The 21,193-nt window shown below is 54.4% G+C and overlaps 2 protein-coding genes across 16 annotated transcripts in view; both read right to left on the bottom strand.

Annotated features, from left to right (window-relative positions):
* Nucleotides 1–597: 597 nt before the first annotated feature.
* Nucleotides 598–15,488, bottom strand: Tex22 (testis expressed 22). 5 transcript variants are annotated; one of them, XM_040275543.2, is made up of 5 exons: nt 14,790–15,488; nt 14,361–14,439; nt 13,939–14,122; nt 3,653–3,754; nt 598–3,553 (listed from the first exon to the last, which is right to left on the bottom strand). In XM_040275543.2, exons 3-5 carry the CDS (start codon nt 14,080–14,082, stop codon nt 3,374–3,376), a joined length of 426 nt encoding a protein of 141 aa, XP_040131477.1. In that variant the 5' UTR covers nt 14,083–14,122; nt 14,361–14,439; nt 14,790–15,488; the 3' UTR covers nt 598–3,373. The 5 variants fall into 5 exon arrangements, 4 of the variants coding, with proteins under 4 accessions (XP_040131477.1, XP_040131474.1, XP_040131476.1 ...); XR_013439363.1 differs by having other exon boundaries at nt 598–959; nt 1,050–3,553; nt 13,939–15,488; XM_040275540.2 differs by having other exon boundaries at nt 14,210–15,488.
* Nucleotides 15,489–15,670: 182 nt separating this feature from the next.
* Nucleotides 15,671–21,193, bottom strand: part of Pacs2 (phosphofurin acidic cluster sorting protein 2) — a 73,495-nt gene continuing 67,972 nt past the window's right edge. For 9 of the 11 annotated variants that reach the window (XM_078051061.1, XM_078051064.1, XM_078051063.1 and 6 more), the window contains 5 exons: nt 20,976–21,018; nt 20,523–20,664; nt 19,661–19,887; nt 19,123–19,236; nt 15,671–18,443 (listed from right to left, as the gene is read on the bottom strand). In XM_078051061.1, coding sequence (XP_077907187.1) covers nt 18,325–18,443; nt 19,123–19,236; nt 19,661–19,887; nt 20,523–20,664; nt 20,976–21,018 — 645 coding nt within the window. In that variant the 3' untranslated portion in view covers nt 15,671–18,324. Of the gene's footprint in view, nt 18,444–19,122; nt 19,338–19,660; nt 19,888–20,522; nt 20,665–20,975; nt 21,019–21,193 lie in introns of those variants that run through there. The other 2 variants (XM_078051069.1, XM_078051070.1) reach the window with 2 other exon arrangements.

The raw sequence follows: 21,193 nt of genomic DNA, 5'->3' as shown, positions 1-21,193 counted from the left end.
AATAAAAATGGCTGGAGATATAGCTCATTGGTAAAGCACTCGATTTCAATCCCCAGTACACATACACAACCTTGACCTTAAGTCTAGCCAATAAAAGACCTAAATCAAAAGAAGGAACTTGAGTGGTCTGGTTCTGGTGGTGAACTCACTGCAGGCATCAGAGTACAGAGAATGTGACCAGGCTCAGGGTGGGTTAAAAATACCAAGACTCTGGCCAGCATGGACCCGACAGGGCAGGCAGAAGAGGTGGGGAGTCTCAGCAGGGTCCTCACCACTCAAAGCCAGACATCAGCTAGTACGGTCTAATTAAACCATGCTGCTGAAAAACAGGACACCCTTTCCTAATGATTCTTCATTCCTAAAAATAATTTAAGAATAATTTAATAAATTATTCTCGAGAGTGAGAAGCAGTCGTGTGATTTCAGCAATAGTTTTTCTATCTTAAAATATTAAGTATTTAAAGATGTCTCAGTGGTTTCTGTATTTCCATATACCCTTCCATCTCGTAGTAATCTAGAAACAGCTGCAATAACCCTCCTGGAAAGTTAACTGCGGTCATTTCAGTGATCGAATTGTGAGCGAGTTTTAAAAAACATATTCTTTGTTGCACTGTTTAATCACGGACAAGTATTTGCAAAGCCAATAAAGTCATTTCTTTTAAACGGGGGCAGTGGTGGCATTGTGTAGGCACTCAGCAAAGCTGCAAACTACATCTCCCAGGCACCCCGACCGGTCCTGCGCGCTGCGTAGGGTCAGCTCCCCCCGGATGGGCCGCCAGCGCGAGGCCCCTTCGGCTTCAGGTGAACAGAGGGGGCCGCTGCTCCCCATCCGGAGTCAGCCAGTCACAAGCCGAGAAGGGTGTTGGGGACGCAGAGATTCCGCGGCCAAGGCTGAGCGAGCATGCGCTTGAAGACCGTTTGTGCGCGCGCGCGCCCGCGGCTCCGTTCTGGGTGTCTGTCCTGCTCCAGAAGCGCGCAGGCGCTCAGCCGCCGGGGTCTCCGGGGGGCGGGATACACTCACGTGAGTCCCGGGTAAAGACAGGAACTGACCTGGTGGCCAAGCAGAAGTGAAAGCAGTCTAGAAGCATGGTGTTGCAGTGACTAGAGCCAGACCTAACCGCACTGCGGCTGGGGACTTTGGCTGCGTCCATGTGCACTGTTCCTTGGATCCTTCCCTCCTCGAATCCTTCCAGGCTCTCCAGCCTCCCCTTGACTGGTGTCCCAAGACCTGTTTATCCTAGGACGAAAGCCCCCTGTTGCTGTGAACTCCCACTCACCCCAAGGTAGATCTCTCTCAAGTGAGCCCGTGACTCCCCAGACCTTCCTGTATTCTTGGATTTCCCAGCCGGGCCACCCCTGTGCACTGGCAAACCTCAAGCAGCACCCTGGCCACTGCCCAATGGCCACCAGAGTACCCTGAGGGAGACATCAGGCTCCTTCCTAAAGGCCCATATCCTGTCTTTTGTGTTTGTGTGTGTGTGTGAGAGAGAGAGAGAGGGGCAGACACACCAGGGATTGAACCCAGGGGTGCTTAACCACTGAGCCACATCCCCAGCCCTTTTACTTTCTGAGTCTTGCTAAGTTTCTTGGTGCCTAAATTGGTGAGGCTGGCCTGGAACTTGAGATCCTCCTGCCTCGGCCTCCCCAGTTGCTGGGATTACAGGCATGCACCATAAAACACTTATCTATGATAATCTGTTACAGCAGCAGTAGGAAACTGATACATGGCCTCTTCTTCCCAGGTGTGGTAAACACACTGCCCCCAGGCACTGCCATCTTCCCTGGCACCTCACTGTCCTGGAGAGGGAGTGCTTTCAACGCTGATCCCCACTGCCAGATGGGTCTCATTTCCACTGAACAGGGCTGGCTCTGTGGCCATGTCAACCACTAGGAGGTGGCAGATGAACCCACATGGGTCAGCTCAGTCCCAAGACCCCAAGACTTCAGCTTATGCTGCTGTGGTGGGTAGGAGCTCTGCAGGAACCCTATGAAGTCAGCATCTCACCTGGCTGCAGCCTCAGGAGACTCCCCAGGTGAGACCAGAATTGGTAGGATGAGCCCAGTCAGCCCCCAGCCATGAGTGAAAATAACACGGAATCTTCTAAAGTCACTCAGAACTACACAGCATGCGACCTCTGTGGTGACTGTTGGCACTTAGCTCCCACTCTGCCCTGGGATGACTCTTGTGTGTTTCCCTGGCCCAGAGCACCCCAACTCCCACATCTTTGTCAGGGGCCTCAGGAGGGGGAGGGATTATGATGTTCCCCTTCCCCAGGACCCTGTCTGAACCCCACCTCTTAGATCCCCTCCACCAGTCCCTGTGGCTCCATGGCCTGCCCTCCACCCATCCTGGGGATCCTGACCAACAAATGGGACAAAATTACATTGAACTGGAAAGGGAGTACCCAGCTGGGTGATGTAGGTAGGCTTCCTGAAGGAAGAGGAACTTTCACTGCATCTTACAGTGAGGGAGGCAGAGAAGCAGGAGGAATGTTCAAGGGCAGCAGGCACCATATGGCCAGATCTGCACCTCAGCCTGGGCTCTGGGACAGCACTGCCTGTTTGCCAATTTGTGCACGGTCCAGGTGGCTGTCACCTCCTCTCAACCCAAAGCCCCTCACCAGCCCTGCCCCTGCAGAAGCCCAAGCAACCCTTAAGTCAGTCACTGAGTCCAGGGCCACCTCCTCACACTCCGTCCTGCCAGCCAGCAGGGCTGGGAACCCTCCCTCCTTTCCCTATCTCCCACCCCCAGGCCCCTCCAGCTCCATCGCCTCAAAATGCAGCCTGGATTGTCACCCTGGCTTAGAACCCTTCTGCAGTCCCACGCCTTGAGACCAGGCAGTTATGGCTCCAGCCTAAGGCCTGGGGCCACTTGTCCAGCCAGCTTCTCAAGGCCACCCCAGACCCTCTATGCACCCTAGTCCACCCCCAGGTTCACTTCCAGAACTGGGAGCTCTCTTCCTCAGGAAGCCTCCCTCTGTGTGCCTCACCCAGCTGCCCCACCCCCACCCCGCATCACTGCTGGGTCCTGGAATCCTGTCTGGGCCTTCAAAGGTAGGACCAAGGCTCCGGAGGTGCTGTCAGCCCCAGGGTGAGTCGCCTGGCACCCAGCTGCCCAGGTGCCCCAGAACTTCCTCCTGGCAGCGTAAGGCAGGCCTCCATCTGCTGGCAGGACCCTCTGCCCCTCACCCTCCAGGTGGTGGAGGCTGGGGCAGGACCCCTCCCCGGCAGCTGCCACACCTCCCAGCAGCCCCAGGGCACCAGGCAGGCAGTGCTTTGAGGCCTGTTTTCTCCCTGGTGAGACACAAGGACACAGAGGTCTCCCCCAAAACCTCCCCACGGAGAAGCTCTGGAAAGCTGAGGTCTGAGAGCTCCTAGGAGCCGGGAGACCCCGAGGCTTGGCTCTTCAAAGTCGCACTCTGCCAGAAGGGCGTGCTCCGGGCCAGGAAGTCGTAGAAGGCATTAGTGGACTCAGCAGACCTGGGTGGCTGTGCGAGGAGCACGTCCTTGTCCACGTCCTCAGACACCAGCTCTGCCACCATTTGCGTGATGGCCTGCGGGCAACATTGGTGTCAGAGGCTGTGTGGGCAGGGAGGCACAGGGACTGGGCAGATGAGGCCAGGGACAGGGCAGCCTCCCCGCCCACCACACACCCTGTCTTGGGAGGGGGTGCCCAGCATGGCCAGCCGCCGGCGCTCATCGATGCTGATGCTCCAGTGGCGGCGTGGGCGCCTGTGCTCCTGTGGCTCACACACCTGTGGGGACAGGACAGAATGGTGCGGGCACACATGGGGCCTCCGCTCCCCTTCCCCTGCACACAGTGAGCTCACTTAGCCTCCTCGCTCCCAGTGGGTGGTGGCATGTGGCACCCTGGGCACCTCCCAAGTTCCAGTGTCTGTTCCTAGGCTTACAGTGAGGGCTGCAATGTTTAGAGCTAGAAATGGCCTCCAGGACCCTGGGCACAATTACTACAGGGGCCCAGGCTGGGCCAGAGACGGTCAGTTGGCCTGTTGTGCACCTCCCAGAAACGCTGGACTTGAGAGACAGACCCCATACACCCCCCCAGTCCCCTCTAAGGTGATATGCGGGGTGAGGTGGGGTGATGCTGTTCATGAATGCACAGGAGGAGGAGAGGTACAGTGCAGGAAGGCCATCCATGTGCGCAGGAGACTGGAGGTGGTGACCAGCAAGAGGGCCAGGAAAAGGCCAGGCACACCTGCAGGGAGAGGCCAGCAGCATGTCCCCAGCTTCCCAGTGGGCACAGTGGGCAGGCTGTCTGCCCCATGGGTGGAGGGGCATCTTCTCACCTTCTGGAAAGGGGAGGGGTGCCACGCTGAAGACAGCAGGCAACACAGCCCTGCAAAGCCCTACTCAGAAAATCAAACCTCAACAACACCGTGCCAGCCGCTCTGCAGTAGGCACATGTCCATGGAATGAAAAGCAGGGACTGGACAGGTGTGTGCACAACTCCATCCATAGCATTGTTTTCAGTAGTCGAAACATGGAAACCCAAGTATCCATCAAGGGATGTAAAAGAGACAAGGGGCCAACCACACAAGGGAACATTATTCAGACTCAAGAGACTAGGAAACTTGCTGGGCGTGGTGGCGCATGCCTCAGCTACTTAGTAAGGCCCTCAGAAACTAGCAAGGCCCTAAGCAACTGAGGAGACCCTCAGTCTCAAAATAAAAAGGGATGGGGATGTGGTTCAGTGGTTAAGCACCCTGGGTTCAATCCCAGTACCAAAAAAAAAAGAGAGAGAGGAGAGCCCCCAGCTCCATTATGCCAAGGTGAACCCTCCAGGGACGAGCTTTGCCAAGCACATAGCATCTGCACAAGCATTGCTTTGGGAAACAGGGCCGGGCCTCCCAGGAACAACCAAGCACAGGTCCCTACTGACACTGCCGTCCTGGGAAGCAGACAGACCCATGAGCAAGGGCAGGAGGGTATGGAGAAGGGCCACTCAGAGGACAAGACTGGTTCTTCCACATGAAACACTCCATGGGAGGGTCCCTCTGTTTTTTGTGGTGCTGGGGATGGAACCTGAGGCATCAGTGCATTCAAGGCCAGCACTCTACCAGCTGAGCTATGTCCACAGCCCTGGTGTTTGTTTTGGTACTAGGGACTGAACTTAGGGATGCTTTACCACTGAGTTACATTCCAGTGTTTTTGTTTGTTTGTTTTGAGATGGGGTCTTGCTAAATTGCTAAGGCTGACCTGGTACTTGTGATCCTTCTGCCTTAGCCTCCTGAGCAGGGGCCTGTACCACTGAATCTGGCTGTTGTATCTATTCTTAGCCCTGTTTCTGTAATTGAATTGTACACCTCCCCTTTAACATGTGGTCTCTCAGTGCTTCCCCTAGAGTTTCTCTTCCTGCCCTGATGATGTTACTCCCAGAAGGGGTATATTCTCAAAATATGCTTGTGTGAAGTGGGCTGGCCTTCTGTGTTTCTTCCAGGAGCCTGAGAACAGCAGGCCCTAGGAGGAGCACCAAGAGGGGAATGCAGAAGACACACAACCCTGCTGTTCAGGTCCACGAGCAGAAAACAAAATGGAAGTTCACTATGCATCATTAGAATTATGGAGCTGCTTGTTACAGAGCATCAATGCTGACTAATGCAGGACTGAAAATAAGATACAGAAAACATTTATAAAAAGGAAGATGAAGAACTATTCCTGTTGGGCCAACATACAACTAACAAACCTTGAAGAGAGAGAAAATGAACTCACACAACATGCACACATGTGCTTTTCCCAGAAACTAAAGGAAAAGGCCCCAGTCAGAAAGCCCCCACCCAGGGCAATGAAAATAAATGCCTCCCCAGAGTACATTCCAGAACTCTGACAGGCAGAGAAGCTTTCAGGGAAGAAACGAAGCACAGGGCTGGGAGCACAGCCTATGCAGCTCTTGCCTACGTGTTTCAGGCCCTGGGTTTGATCCCCTGCACCACAAAACAAAAACAAACACAAACAGGGCACAAAGATCCGAAGTCCAAAAGTTCAGGGCATCACACAGCAGCCCTGGAAACCAGAGGTGATGGGGCACTTAAGAGTCCTGCAGGAAGAGCCTCTCCCACCAAACACGCCACCAATCAAGCACCATCCAGTGTGGAGCTGAGTAATGGAGCTCACCTGAGACCTTCAGCACCCTATGAGCCCCACTGGGGGAAGCTGCTGGGTGGTGTGCTCTGGAGTCAACAGGCAAACAGAGAAAGCAGGGCCAGCACATGGGCTGCTGAGGAAGACAGAGGGTGACAGCCAGGACCTGACGAGGGTCACTGCCCATCCTCTGTGAGAGGACCTGCAGAGATGTGTTGTGAATTTGGGAAAGGACTGATCATCAGTTCACAGAAAATAGAAAAGAGGAGGCAGGAAGGGAAGAAGTGGGGAGGAACAAGAAGGGTGTGGACAATGCTCACTATCACTACAGGGCCAGTGGTGGCAGCTGACAGGTGTGATCTGAGGGCAGAGGGCAGAAAAGTGTGGTGCTGGGAGTGGGTTGCTCAGGCCTTAGCTTCCCCAGCGGGAGAGCAACAGAACCCAAAGCTGAGAACTGGAAAGGCAGCAGCCCAGGGTGCAGGCTCCTACAGCCCAGGGGACGGCTGCCCTACAGGCAGAGCCACCTGACAGGACAATCAGAAAACTCACGTCTGCCGAATGTATGGGACAGTCACAGAGTCGGTCATGATGTAGGCCACAAGCAAAGCAGGTCCTCCCACACACTACAGATGCCACAACAAATCTGTGACTACAACACAGTATAATTAAAAATTACTAATAAGCCAGGCACAATGGTGCATGCCTGCAATCCCAGTGACTTGGGAAGCTAAGGCAGGAGGTTACCAAGTTCAAGGCCAATCGGGGCAACTTTGACCCTTTTCCAAAATGAAAAATTGAAAGGGCTGGAGGTGTAGCTCAGGGGTAGAGCACCCCTGCGTCAATCTCTGCAGAAAACAAACACAGGCCACTCCTATGGACACAGACATTCCAAAACACCCTTCTAATTGACCCCAGAGTGAAAAAGAAAATCAAGGTTGAGATGTAAATTTATTAGAAATGAACAATGAGAGGAGGACACACCAAAACCCATGAAGGGTGGCCAAAAATGTCCTCTGAAGGCACTCTATACCTTTAAATGCATCATTAGAAAAAAGTTCAGCAATGGCCAAGCAAGTCACTTGAGAAGCTAGAAAAAGAAGAAAAGAAATTTACTGAAAGTTTAAAGATGGAATTACGGTAGATTAGTGAATAAGAAAAAACAGTGGACAATAATCACAAATGGATTCTTTGAAAAGCCAGAAGAAGGACTGGTCTTCTCCCACATGCTCACCTATCCCACACACAGCCATCTTGCCACTCATGTTCAGGGTCCATTCAGCTTATTCTTTCAGAACTACTTGTCATCACAGGTTTTACCCACTTTTCTATTCAGTCTGGTTTGTTTTGGGCTTGTTTTCTTGTAGTGCTGGGAATGAAACCTTCCCTAAGCAGAACCACACAGGTAGTCTGCCTTCCCCTGCTCAGGAATATTCATGGGTCTGCACAGCGGTGTTGGTCCCTTTCACCATCGTGTGAACCAAGGCACAAACCTGGGCTTGTTTGAACCCAGGGATACTTAACCACTGAGCTCGGCAAGTGCTCCAGCACTGAGCTGCACCCGAGTCCTCTGTTCGGTTTTCACGACAGTTTTCTGACAGTTTGCAAGCATCCCTTCATAGACACTTGACTGTTTAAAGATTACAAGTATTTCCTTCCAGAATGTCATTTAACATTTTTATGTCCTTGATTGTGCCATAATTTAAAAATCTGTTAGGCTTTTCCTCCAAGGATTGTACGTCTGGCCTAAGAAAGGCATTTGTTACTCTGGGATTCTAAACACTTCGGCGTCTCCAGTGCTGCTATGGTTTGGGTTAAATGCTGTGTGTTTCAGAAGAAGTGGGGGTTCACTCTGCCATGTTCTAGGTGGATAGCCAACCATCCCACTACCACTTATTGAAAAGTATTTCCTGCTGCTTTGAAATTCCACGCAGAAATTAAACCTCCAGATTAAAAAGTGATATGGGTCACTTTTTCTTCTTTCAGTACTAGGGATGGATCCCAGAGCCTTGCACATGCTAGGCAAGCACTCTACAACTGAGCCACCCTCCGGCCCACAAGTGTCACTTTGACACCCATTTGTCCTAAATTGTGCAGGTATTTGCCACTTTCTGCCCCAATACCACACAATTTTAATTGCTAGAGCTTAGAGGAGGCAAGGACTTTTATTTCTGTTGCACAGGTTGGGTGCCGTGGCACATTCCTGTAATCCCAGCGGCTCAGGAGGCTTCGACAGGAGGATCACAAGTTCAAAGCCAGCCTCCACAAAAGCAAGGTGCTAAGTAACTCAGTGAGACCCTGTCTCTAAATAAAATACAAAATAGGGCTGGGGATGTGGCTCAGTGTCCAGTGCCCCTGAGTTCAATTCCTGCCAAAAAAATTGTTGCACGGTTTCTTTCTTTATAAAGTAAAAATTTTAGACATATATTTTAAGAAATATCTTATTGTCAATGAACTTTATTTATTTATATGCAGTGCTGAGAATCAAACCCAGTACCTCACACACGCTAGGCAAGTGCTCTACCACTGAGTCACAACGCCAGCCCTACATGTATTTTTTTAAGTTAGATTTTAATGAATATATTACCAATATTTTCCATGTTTTTGAACTCTGAATAAATAGAGCCACACTGCATAGATGATTCGGTCAGTTGCTTCTTTCACTCAGAAAAATACGCCCATTAAATGGGTCCATGCTCCATCCTGTGGAGCAGGTATCGGCACAAACAAATTTGCTGAATTTGACACAGAGCGTGCAGTAAACTGGCGGCTACTTACAGTCCATCCCCCACTCTGGGCTGGAATACTGCTGTTCTCCACACATTCACATGGGTGGAGCAGGATCTGGTTATTCCCAGTCCCCTCCACCCCTTATTTTTTTTTAAGTTGTCAATGGACCTTTATTTTATTTATCTTTATGTGGTGCTGAGATTCGAACCCAGGGCCTCACACATACTAGGCAAGTGCTCTACCACTGAGCTGCAACCCCAGCCCTCCCAGTCCCCTTGATGAAGCCATTCTTTTAACTGGAACATTCAGTCCACGTTCATTTGCTGAACTGAATGCCAGGTAAGTGGCTCTGTCCGCTTCTCACCTAATGCTTTCTGGCCCTTTTGCCTGTTTGCGTTTCTTGGTTGGTGCCTCATGCTTCCTTCTGCGACCACTGCTTGTGGTTTCTGTCCCATCTTCCCTTCCCCTGTGGGGACAGGGCTCTTTCTATTCTTGGGCGCAGTCACAGTGTACATGCAAAACCAAAGTCCAATATTCCCAAATGGCGCAAGACCCAGAGGCCTTGTGACCAAGCCACTGTGGTGGGTACCGTACCCCAAGCAGGCTCTGTGACTGACACCCAGTGATTGTTTGAACCCAGGGGTACTTAACCACTGAGCTCGGTACTTAACCACTTAACCATCGGTGCTCTTTTCAATCTCCTCAAAGACTTGCATTTCACCCTCATTCCTGGTCTACTTCACGCCTTCTGAAATCACTGTCTTCCTCTTTGAGGTCTGTCCTCAGAATTGATATGAGAGTCTATGGGGGCACTGGGGATATGGCTCAAGTAGTAGTGAGCTCGCCTGGCATGCGTGAGGCACTGGGTTCAATCCTCAGCACCACATAAGAATAAAATGGAGATATTATGTCCACCTAAAGCTAAAAAAAAAAAAAAAGAAAGAAAGAAAGAAAAAAAGAGTCTATGGAGGATGAATTCTTTTTTGTTTATCACTTTCATTATTTTATTTATTTTGTGGTGCTGGTGATTGAACCCAGGCCCTCATGCATGCTAGGCAAATAAATACTTTACTACTGAGTTAAGTACTCAGCCCTTTATTTGGCAGTACTGGGAAATATACCACCAAGCTACACCCCTAGCCTATTTATTTATTTGAGACAGGATCTCCCTAAATTGCTGAGGCTGGCAATTGAACTTGAGATCCACTTGCCTCAGTCTCCTGAGTCACTGGGATCACATGCATGTCCAACAATTGTCCTATATTTATCATTTGAAGTCAAGTGATAATTTGCCTTCTCTGTAGAAGATACCTATGCCAGGCAGAATTTTTTTCTTTTCTCTCGGCCTACATGTGGTACCCTCTCTGTAACAAGCTTCCACAGCCTTTTTTTTTTTTTTTTTTTTAAGTCCCACTGTGTGCCCCAAGCTGGCCTCAGACTCTCAATTCCCTTGAGGGGTTCGGGTCACACATTCTATGGCTGCCAAATAAAGGTAGCTGTCAAGTCCCTCTGCTTCCTCTGCCTGCCTCTGAGAGACTTGTCTCTGGACCCTGCAGGACCACTGTGATGGCTCGGGCTTGGAACCTAACTTAGGCCACTGGGCTTTGCTGGGCCGTCCAGGACAAGGTCTGATCACCACCGACCTCCAGAGCACATCCAAGGACTTGCACTTGGATCAGCCTCATGTCGCCCCCTCCCAGGTTCAGGAGGGATGGCCAGCGTGAGAAAAGATGCTGCAGAGATGATGGAGTGTGACTTCCAAGGTCACCTGCAGAGACCTGGCTGCTTGCACTTGGCTCTCACTCCCTCTAGGGGAAGCCAGCCACATGCTGGGAAGACACATAGCCTGCTGTGTGGAGATCTGTGGTCAGGATCTGTGGCCTCTGCCAGTATCCAACCCCGACCAAGACCAAGTGAGGGAGTGCTGTGGGCATAGCCTTAGTCCAGCTTTCAGAGGGACTATAGCTCAGACTGACATCTTGACAACCTCCTGAGAGACCACATCAAGGCCACCCAGCTAAGCAGAGTTCCTGGCCTACAGAATCCAAGGCAAAATATTGTTTCAAGCCACTAAGTTTTGGAGTTACTCTGTTTATGTAAGAATGTATAACTAATATGCCAGCAAAACACTATGTATATCTAGAGTAAAATTTTCAAGATTCATGAAATTTTGTTTGTCCATCCATCTCAGGGATGGAACCCAGGAGTGCTTAACCACTGAATTACACACTTAGCTCTCTTTATTTTTTGAGGTAAGTTCTTGCTAAGTTGCTGAGGCTGGCCCTGAATTTATGATCCTCCTGCCTCGGCCTCCTGAGCTGCTGGGATTATGCGTATGCACCATAGTGCCCAGCATGAAGTTTTTTATTTATTTATTTATTTATTTTTTAAAGAGTGAGAGAGAGGGAGAGAGAGAATTTTAATATTTATTTTTTAGCATTTGGCGGACACAACATCTTCATTTGTATGTGGTGCTGAGGATCGAACCCGGGCCGCACGCATGCCAGGCAAGCGCGCTACCGCTTGAGCCACATCCCCAGCCCTGAAGTTTGTTTTTTTAAAGAACTGGGATTGCATTGAATCATGTTTTTGAAACTCAGCAGGCTTAAACCTTAATAATGGAGCTAGGCATGGTGGCACCCAGCCCATAATCCCAGCAATTTAGGAAGCTGAGGCAGGAGGGTCACTGGTTAGCCTGGGCAACTTAGTGAGACCCTGTCTCAAAAAATAAAAGGGCTAAGGATATAACTCAGTGGTATCCCAGGGGGTTCAATCCCCAGGGCTGCACACATGCATAAAGTAAGATTAACACCTAGAACTTCTCGTCTTGTGAGGTATCTGTGTATTGCTCAGCTACTCAGTGCTCCTCACAGAGGTATGTGGCCAGGGCTGACCGAGTGCTGCCACAGTGAGCAGGAGTCTTCCCAGGCTTTTCTGACTGTTTTTTTTTTCAGGCTATTGAAAGTAGGGTTTCACCCATAGCAGCTATTCAAGCCTTCTTTCATTCAGGAGTATGGAGTTGTTAATTGGCTGGGGGAGGGTGTTTCTAGGTAGAGAAGACCTTGTTGTGAACAGTGGCCTTTTCATCTTTCCTGCCCTCCCTTTCCTGGAGTATGGACACCATTCCCATCTGCTGGGTGGGAGCCAGGGTGGAAGCCCTGCTGGCCATTTGTGCTTCTGTGGCCAGGCTGCAGAGCTGAAGGAGGAGACAGGAGTCCAGTACTTTTAGTGCAACACACTAATTCCTGAATGCCCCTGTCCAAGCACGGAGCTCTCTCTCCATCTTCAAGGACCTGTGATTCTTCCGCAGTATTTAAAAGTTACCCTCAGGAAGGTTTTGTACACTTTTTAAAATTTACTACTAGTACTACTGTAAGTGGTCTTCTTTGCCAGTTTTTTTTTTTTTTTTGGCCTTCTTTTTTAAAAATTTTTTTAGCTGTTGATAGACTTTTATTTTATTCCTTTATTTGTATGCGGTGCTGAAGACAGAACCCAGGGCCTCACACATGCCAGGCAGGTACTCTACCGCTGAGGCCCAGCCCAGCCCAGCCCAGCCCGTGTGTTATCTTCTTGAGCCTGCTATTGGGTCTGTAAAGGCTACTAACTTCCCAACCCTTTTTCTGTGGATGGATTCCAGTCAATGCCTCTAGACTGATCAGGACATGGTTTCCAAACAGGGCTGACTTCACATGTCTGGTGCTCCATGGCTGGTCACTTACAACTCCGGGGGAGGAAAGGCAGACACTGGCATGAGGACAGAGGGAGGTGTATGGCTTCTGCTGCCTCGCTTACCTGCCCGGCCTGCCCAGTGGTAACCCTGGTGCACCCTAACCCTGGTCCCAGTCCTGCAGCTCCCAGCTTCCTTACAGCACTACCACCACCACTCCTAGCCCCCCAACTTTCTACTAGCTGTCATTAAGCACAAGTGTGACAGCTGGAGCTTCACCCACTGGTCTAGGCTGGTGGTCTGGAGACCCTGTGCTGGGGAAGACCTCCTTGGCCTGATGTCAGCCCAAGGCTGCTCATCTTTGTGAGCATGTTCTGGCACCATGCATGGCACTGGGGGCTGTAGTCAGGCACAGCAGAGGCAGTGGCTCTTGAGACCCAGGTTGGGAAAGGGGAGGGATGAAGGACTTAAGTTAGCCTGGAAGGTGACACCGGAGAAGAGGCCAATTAAGGGAAGATCTGGAAGAAAAAGATTCTACATCCAGGGAACAGAAAGTTAGAGAGGGCAGTCTGGGTGCCTTTCAGGGCCACAGTCAGAATCAAGGGAGAGGCCAAGGAACTTTGCACAGGAGCAACCCTGGAAGGACCCAGGTGTGAAAGACACTGCAGTGTCTCCTCCTGTCCCTGCTCTCTCTGCCGCAGGGCCCTGTGATTTGCACAAAGCTAGCCCAGGCCCACTCCTCCTGTGTACCTATTGGCTATACCACCTATCAGAAGGCAAGTCCCTCAGTAGCTAAAGGGTCTTGCTGGTTCCTCACTCCAGTGGCCCCAGTACCCACATAAGGAAATACCCAGGAGGGCACAGGGCAGACATGCAAGCAGCTCAGAGAGCCTTCTTACTTTCCCCCCACCTTTGACCTCAGTGAACACACGTGCTGGACACACACAAACCCAAATGCATGACTCAAAAGGCTCCCTGCACTATCTGACTGCAGGACTAGCACCTGGCAGCCTGGGAGACCCTTGAGCTCCTGTCTTACAGAAGTATGGACCTGTCTGGCCTGGCTTTGAACCTTCCCTAAGCGGAACCACACAGGTAGTCTGGATTCCTGGGCTCAGGGAATGCCCATGGGCAGGCACAGCTGGGCTGGTCTGGGTCTGTCTCTCTCACTACTGTGGGAACCAAGCACATCCCTGTCCTGGAAGTTTGTTCTCCCTCCAATTCAAGATACTCTCTTGGCCAGGAGTGAGGGGCACTGGACACCTTCCCAACCTCGGGTGGGCCTCCACTCTGTCTGGCATAGAGAGGCAAAAAGGGTACAGGATGATAGGGAGAGAGCATACTGCCCCTCTGTCTCCATTCAGGCCCCTGTATTCCCTGCCTGATCCCCTCCCCAACTACCCCACCCAAAGTCTGGGTTTCCAGAGGTGGCTTCCTCTTACTTACCCAGTCCTGCATTTGCAATCCGTGCTGGTTACTGCTCTGGGCACCCGGTTGGCCCCTGGTCCTAGACTGGCCCCCAGGGGGAAAGGGCTGCCTATGCTCTTGAGTGGGCTGTGACTGCTGTGCCCACAGCTGCCTGCTGTCCATCTTGACCCTCAGCAGGCTGTGGGTCTTCACCTCTGAGGCTCTAGGGGAAGGATCAGGATCAGGTGGGGTAGGGTCCCCAAGGCTCCCAGGGCCCCTTGGTCAGATGGCAGGCAGCAAGTTAGGCCACCTTCCAGCCACTAATCAGACTGTTGCCCGATGGCTGGCCCCTGTGAGCAACATGCTCCTCACTACTCCGGTGGCCACTGCCCTCCACATCAGCATCCCAAGTCAGAAGCCTCCGCTGTCTGTTGTCTCCAGCCCTGGCTCCTAGCACCAACCCTCCGCCGTCCTGCTCCTTGATCTGGCTTCACCACACCCAAGGCTCAGGCCTCAGTCTCCACCCTGTGGGGGTCTGTGCTGAAAGGGAGGGACACAGGAGGAGAGAACAAGATGCACGTTGGAGAGGGGAGGAGTAGGCCCAGTGGGTCCCAAAACCGTAAAAGCGGGAACAACTGGGGAGGTAAGGCCCTGAGACTGGGGTGGGGGGCAGGGCATAGAGACCAGCGCTGTGGGGTCCTGGAATAGAGGAGCAGGGTCCTATGGAGGTACTGAGAGGTTCAGCGGGGTCCTGTGAAGGGCGGTCCTGTGGGGATGTAGAGGTTTGGTGGGGTCCTGTGGGGGTACAAAGAGGCTGGAAGGGGGTCCTAGAGGGAACAGAGAGGCTCTGCGGTGTCCTGCGGGGGTACAGAGTGGCTTTGGGGGGTCACCAAGTAGCTGGGCGGGATCCTCTGGGGGCAGGACGGGCCTCTACAGGCCTCTGTAGTGTCCGGTGACAGCAAGGCTGGCTCTGCGGGGTCCTGTGGAGGCGAGGCTGGCTCTGTGGTCCTGTGGGGGCAGGACGGGCTCTACGTGTCACTGGGAGGCTCTGCGGGGTCCTGTGGGGGCGGGGCGGGCTCTACAGGTCACTGCGAAGCTCGGCAGGGTCCTGTAGGGGTAGGACGGTCCTGCGTGGTCACTGGGAGGCTCTGCGGATCCTGTAGCGGCGGGGCTGGCTCTGCGGGGTCCTGTGGGGGCGGGGCGGGCTAGGCAGGGGTCACAGGGAGGCTCTGCGGGTTCCTGTGGGGGCGGGGCTGGCTCTGCGGGTTCCTGTGGGGGCGGGGCTGGGTCTGCGGCGTCACAGGGAGGCTCCGCGGGTTCCTGATGCGGGTGGGGCAGGCTCTGCGGGGTAACAGGGAGGCCCTGCGGGGTCCTGTAGGGATGGGGCGGGCTCCCGGATCCTGTAGGGGCGGGGCTGGCTCTGCGGGGTCCTGTGGGGGCGGGGCTGGCTCCGCGGGTTCCTGATGCGGGTGGGGCAGGCTCTGCGGGGTAACAGGGAGGCCCTGCGGGGTCCTGTAGGGATGGGGAGGGCTCTGCGGGGTCCTGTGGGGGCGGGGCTGGCTCTGCGGGGTCCTGTGGGGGCGGGGCGCACGCACCGCGGCCTCGCGCGGCCTGAGGGGCAGCCTCTTGCCCCGGAACTTCCGCCCGCAGGCCCCACCCCGCGGGCTTCGGGTTCGGCCTGCCGCGCTTGCGCCAGCCGGCCCTGGGCACGTCTGCTCTTGCGCATGTCTGCTCCCTTGTTCGCAGAGAGGAATAACGCAGTTGGGCGGCGTGAGTGCCCTCAGTTTATTAGTGTCGCTTCAGCACCTTAAAGTCGTCCACATGGTCACATGGGACAGATTAGCATCAGCTCCTCGAAAAGCTATTTACATTAATTTTGCTTCCCATTAAAAAGGAAAACTAGCAACACAAACACTGTAGAAACCAGTCACAACGAACAGGAGGGGGCGCCCACAAGCCAACTCGGCCCGCTGGCCCCTCCAGGACCCCACAGCCCGGGGAGGGTTGGGGAGCCTGTAGAGTCCGGCGGCCTGGCTCTGGAGGCAGTGGCTCGGACGTTTTCATGAGGACATCGTTCGGAGACGCAGGTCACAGACGGCCAGGTCATTCAGGGGTGGGGACAGCGCGGCAAGGCCACCAGCCCCCGCACAGAGGTCCCCACCCCACTCGCGTCCAGGTGCTGACCGAGGACCCTGGACTGCATGCCCAAATGAGACAGTGGCAAGGCGACCAACCTGGAGAGGGGGCAGGTCCCCCACCTTCAAGGATAAAGGTGGAGCCTGCCCAAACCTCTCCGACAGCGGTGGCCCCGCCCAAGAGGAGCCTGGTGTTACTGACAGCGACTAGTGGCTTAACCTTGGAGACTGGTGGGGCTGAGACATCCCTCTCGGTGTGCGTGGGGTGAGGCCTGAGAAAAAGCACACACTTCTGACACACACTCTCCACTGCCCTCATGGCCACACCGCTGAAGACAGGTTTGGCTTTTGGTGGTCCATCGAGGGGACAAAGTGCTTTTCCATGAATCCTCATAACAGCTCCATGAGGTAGGCAGGGGAAATGTGACCTTCCTCTTTAACCAACAGGGAAACTGAGGCAAGTAATGCATGTAGTCCAGGTCTCCATTTGTTCCTTCCTGGCACAGGGCCTATGTGGTGGTGGTCACATGGTGCTCAGGAGCAGCCCAGATGGGTGCTGGACCCAGGGCCAGCTGCTGAAGAGGCTCTATCCTGCAGGGTGGAGCCTCGGAGCCACCTGGGGAAGAGTACCCAGGGAAGTTTTCCCCAGGAAAGGGCTACCCACAGCCAGGTAATCTGCACAGTCTCTGTGGCCTCGAGGATAGAAAGTTCAGTCATCTCTTTTCCACCAAGAGTGACCTTTCGGAAGAAATTGGATGGCCATTCAAACTGAGGGCCCTGTGTACTTCAGCAGGGTGTTCTCTGGGGCAGTCCCCTGCAGGGCACTCTGCTCACAGGGCTCCTCTAAGCCACATATCCAGGTCCTATCACTGGCCCCCTAGAGAGGGGCAGGTAAACAAGTAGATCACAGGTAAGAAAAATAGGCCATTCTCACCCCAAGGAAGGTGGTCCTGCATTTGGCACTGTTTTCTGAGCAGAGCCTTGTGCAGCTCTTGTTCTTAGGGCCACCAGTGTCCCTGGGAAGGCAACAGTTTCCAAGGGGATAGGAATGGGTGGGCTCTTCCTGTGCAGCCTGCAGGGTTCGAGCATGTCGGGAGAAGCGTGTCTGAGGCAGCACCCCTCCCTGCTGGTCTGTGGAGCAGGTAGTTAGGTGGGTGACCCTGTTGCCGTTCAGCACACTCCTGTCCTGTTGCAAGGGAAGGCAGAGGGCAGGGCTGCCACCCAGGATGAGACCCAAACGCAACATGCTGCTCCAAGGAGCATGGCCTGGAGGGCACACAGCCCTGAAGGGGGTGCCTGGCTCCTGCAGTCACCTTCTGTGATCAGCTGGCGTGTCAGAGCCTGCACTGGCCACGCCATTGCTGCAGGTACCACACACACCTGGTTGCCTGTTCCCCAGTTCACCATGATCCTCAATCTCAGCCCAGATACCCACACGGCCAGTTCAGGATGCTCTAGGCCAGCAGGCAGGGCAGGGATGGAGGGTGTGGCACAGCAGGCTAGTGTCTGGGCACTTGGCTTCAGCCTCAGACCAACCCCTGCCACAGCTCACCATTTCCCAGGCTGGACACTAGGACATTTGCAGGGACCAAGGCTCAGTCTGGGACAGCACAACACATAGAAGCCTAGCAGTATCTCAGGAATAGCTGAGGGACTGGAAGGGGTGAGGTGGGTGGGCAGGACTGTGGCTCTGTGGAGCCCCAAGGGGACTTCATGAGAGGAACATCTGTTTGGCAGCTACGTCGTCACATGTATTTGAGAGCATTAGAAAGATCTGCTACTATAAAATCTCCCCCACAAGGCTGGAGTTTATTGGGAGCTGTGCGTGGATGGTGCTGGGGGTGGCACCCCCCACACCTGGAGTCTGAGCATGCCTGTGACCCTTGGCCCCTGGCCACCAAGCTCCGAGGCCTGTGCCTGCCCTGGGCTCCCTGAGGAAGCAGATCCTGTCTTCCAGGAAGGAGGACATGAAGGCAAGAACCCTTCTTGCTTCACGGGCTCTGAGTGGTTCCTGAGGCCCTGGACACTGACCTCCACCTTCCAGCCTCCCTGCTCCAGCCGGACATTCTAGTTAATAAGCACGGCAGTTACTTGGCGCCCAGCAAGGAGCTGCCCCTTAGTTTTCAGGCTGTGAGTACATCTGTACTTAAGATGGTTTGTGTTTTTGACAGTCTGTCTGTGTAGTAAACTGCAATGTTAACAGAAATGTAGCTGCCCCTCCAGCAGTGGCCACCACGGGGCAGTAAATAGGCGCCTCCAGTGTCCCACACCACCCCCACAGTGGGCAGGGCTAGAAGGTGGCCTTGGAGTGTCCAAAGATGCAGATGGGGAAGTGCTTCACATGGGACGACCACTGAGCAGCCAGCTGGAAGAACTTGACATCGCTGCACTCCACGCCATCGATGAGGACTGCGAGAGAGGGCTGCCTGACCACCTGCCCGCCGGGCTTGCCCACCCACAGGGCAGTCCCTCAGGAAGCTGGGCTGCCGCCAGAGTATAGGACCAGGATCCCAAAGCTGGAGGCGCCCACACCCTCAGGAAACCCCCTTGCCAGACCCTCTCTGCTACCCACCCTCCCAGGACATAGGGTCTCTGGGGGCCTCAGAGGAAGAGCTGGCATGAGCCTCAGCCAGATGCTGTTTGTCCACCAGACCTCCTCTCAGGTCAGGCCAGAGACTCTGTCAGCCCCATTTAAATATCCCCACTGGCCATCACCATGGGAAGACCGGGGCAGTTCTCCACCTGGAAGCCATGGGTCTGCCCTCACAGGGAAGGAGAACCCTGGGAGCTCCACATGGAGTCCAATGTTGTCAGAATGCACCCTGAGAAACACTTAACTCACACGGATTGCTCCTTAACAACAGAAAGGGTTGAGAGTTATTTGAATGAGAAGAACTGTCCGGTACACCCAAGGGCCTCATCACCGTGTGCAGAGAACAGTGTGACGGGCGTTTCACAGTATGTCCTGTGGTAGCTAAAAAAGCTGCTCCTGGCTGCACTGATCTGCCTGCACATGTGACATAACCCCAGGGGCCCTGGGGCCCCAGCGGGCCCCAAGTCACCACTGCCCTGCAAGGGCCTGTCTTACCCCGCAGCATGTTCTGCTGGTGCTTGGCTGTGCAGATCAGGCGGCTGATGCCCTCGATGCACTGGCTTTTGGACTCCACATCCTTGTCCTTTGTTTTCTTGGGCAAAAACATCACTGGGAGGAAAAGGGCCCTGTTGTCATCCACTGCTCCTTCTGGGCCAGGCTGACCAGAGCCGCCCTGCAGCAAGCAGGACAGGAGAGCAGTGGCCAGAGGGCTGAAGAGTTGAAGGGGCCTGGCTGGCTACAGCTCTCAGACCCCTGTTATCTACGATGCCCAGCTGCCTGCTGTGACCACAGGCAGACACCCTCCACCTGTCCCGTGGCCTCCAAGGGAGGCTCTGGTCAGAAGTTGCCGGATCCTCAGTGCCCCCTAAGGCTCACTGTTGTCTGGTAGACCCCCCTAAGGCCAGCGCTGGGCCCCTTGGGTGTATGGGGAACCACACGTGGGTGGTACTAGGAGGTGAAGGCCTTCATCCCCAATTCTCATGGACTGCCCCTCTTCTGTTGTGCAGTCCTGTGCAGCCTGCCCCCACCTCACCCTTCTTGTTCTTCTCCTTGGTGACCACAGTCATGGACATGGTGGGCGTGGCTGCAGCCTCACCACTGCTGGGCAGCCTGCTGACCTGGAGGGACCGGAAAGTGCACTTGAGCGTGTTTTTGGTGGTGGGCAGGTCCTTCTTCTCGGTGTCCCTCTTCCTGTCCGTGGGTTGTGCTGCCGTCCAGTAGTCCACCTGTAGCCCCATGAGCTCGGCGCCAGCGCCCTGGCTGTGAGAGGCAGAGGGAGACACTCACACTCAGGGCTATGATCCTGGTAACAAGGCATCACTGTCCTCACGGGCAGGGAGGTATGCCAACAGCTGGACGGCCAGACATTCTGAAGAGCTGCTTGTTCACGGGACCCATACCATTGCCATGCCAAGGAAACCCACGCACTAGCTGGGCAACTCAGACTAAGCACCCCCTCAGGAGGTGTGGCCCAGTGTGAATTGGCAGTTGGTGAAGCTCAGGGAGGGCCTGCTGGAGGGCCCTGGATGAGGGGCCAGAAAGTGCAGTGTGAGGAGCACACATCTCCAGCTTGGCTCTGGAGAGACGCAGGGTGGCCTGGCAGGACACCAGTTGGTCCTGTGTGGATGGTCCGAGGAGCACATCTCCTCTGCCCTGCCCTCCATGCTCTCTGGAAAGCCTCATGTGTAGAGCCAGGTTCATTTATAGGGTGGCGGCTCCTGCCGTGGTGCTCGGTGGGGAACAGGTGCGCCTGATCTGTGGCAGCAGGTGGCCAGCTAGGATAGAGCCCTCAGAGTCCACCACAGGATCTTAGCCTGGGCCTGCCCACAACTTTCAGGGTGGGACATGGGGTCAATGCCAAGTCAGAACAAGTGGGACAAGAGCTGTGTGTTTACCTGGGGGAGGACAGGCCTCCGCTCACTGATGGGGAGGACGGTGGTGTGGGCGAGGCCTCCTTGGCCGCAGGAGACGTGGAGGTGGAAGGTGGGGTGGAGGAGAGCACACTGGAGCCGGAGGGTGCTGCGTCATCAGAGTCGCCTTTGGGAGGAGTCAGGCCAGGTGAGACCGTCGGCTACAATGGCCCTGTGCCTAGGGCCTCCAGACAAGGATGCAGAGAGGTGGCCAGCAGCCCTTTGGGCAGGTGGGATGGGCAAGGCAGCCTGCAAGGGAGGCAGGGTTCTCTTCCGTGACGGAGGAGAGCTGCCTGGCCTGCTGCAGCCTGGAGCGTGGTGAGGACAGCAGCTCTTACAGACCAGAAGCAGCAGGGCTGAGCTGCTCCTTAGCACAGGGCACCACCAGGACCTAGGGGGCACTGGTTCACTCATATAGGCCTCAGGGGACGAGGTTACCTGATGTGGCGGAGGATGGTTCCACAATCCCAACCTTCACAACCTGGAACAAGAGATGCTGGCTGGAGGCAGCTGAGTGTCAGCCAGCCCCACTGCCCTGCCCACTGCCGCCCTGGGAGGCTGGCCTGAGAGTGCTGGTGAAGAGGCAGGAAGCTGCTCCAGAACCCACATGGGCTGCTGGGGACCGTGACAGGCCGTGTCCTAGGCCTGTAGCCACC

The sequence above is a fragment of the Ictidomys tridecemlineatus genome, chromosome 5 (genome assembly GCF_052094955.1).
Source record: "Ictidomys tridecemlineatus isolate mIctTri1 chromosome 5, mIctTri1.hap1, whole genome shotgun sequence".
In the NCBI taxonomy this organism is placed as follows: Eukaryota; Metazoa; Chordata; class Mammalia; order Rodentia; family Sciuridae; genus Ictidomys; species Ictidomys tridecemlineatus.
The sequence above is the reverse complement of the archived record's forward strand: the minus strand, read 5'-3'. Positions and strand labels throughout refer to the sequence as shown.

Excerpts from the sequence above, each read along its gene's own strand:
- Tex22 (XM_040275540.2), bottom strand. The coding sequence starts at position 14,082 with ATGGACAGCAGGCAGCTGTGGGCACAGCAGTCACAGCCCACTCAAGAG. Across the intron at positions 3,755-13,938 it reads GATTGCAAATGCAGGACTGG|GTGTGTGAGCCACAGGAGCA; the intron begins GTAAGTAAGAGG and ends CTGTCCCCACAG. Across the intron at positions 3,554-3,652 it reads GCACCCCCTCCCAAGACAGG|GCCATCACGCAAATGGTGGC; the intron begins GTGTGTGGTGGG and ends TGTTGCCCGCAG.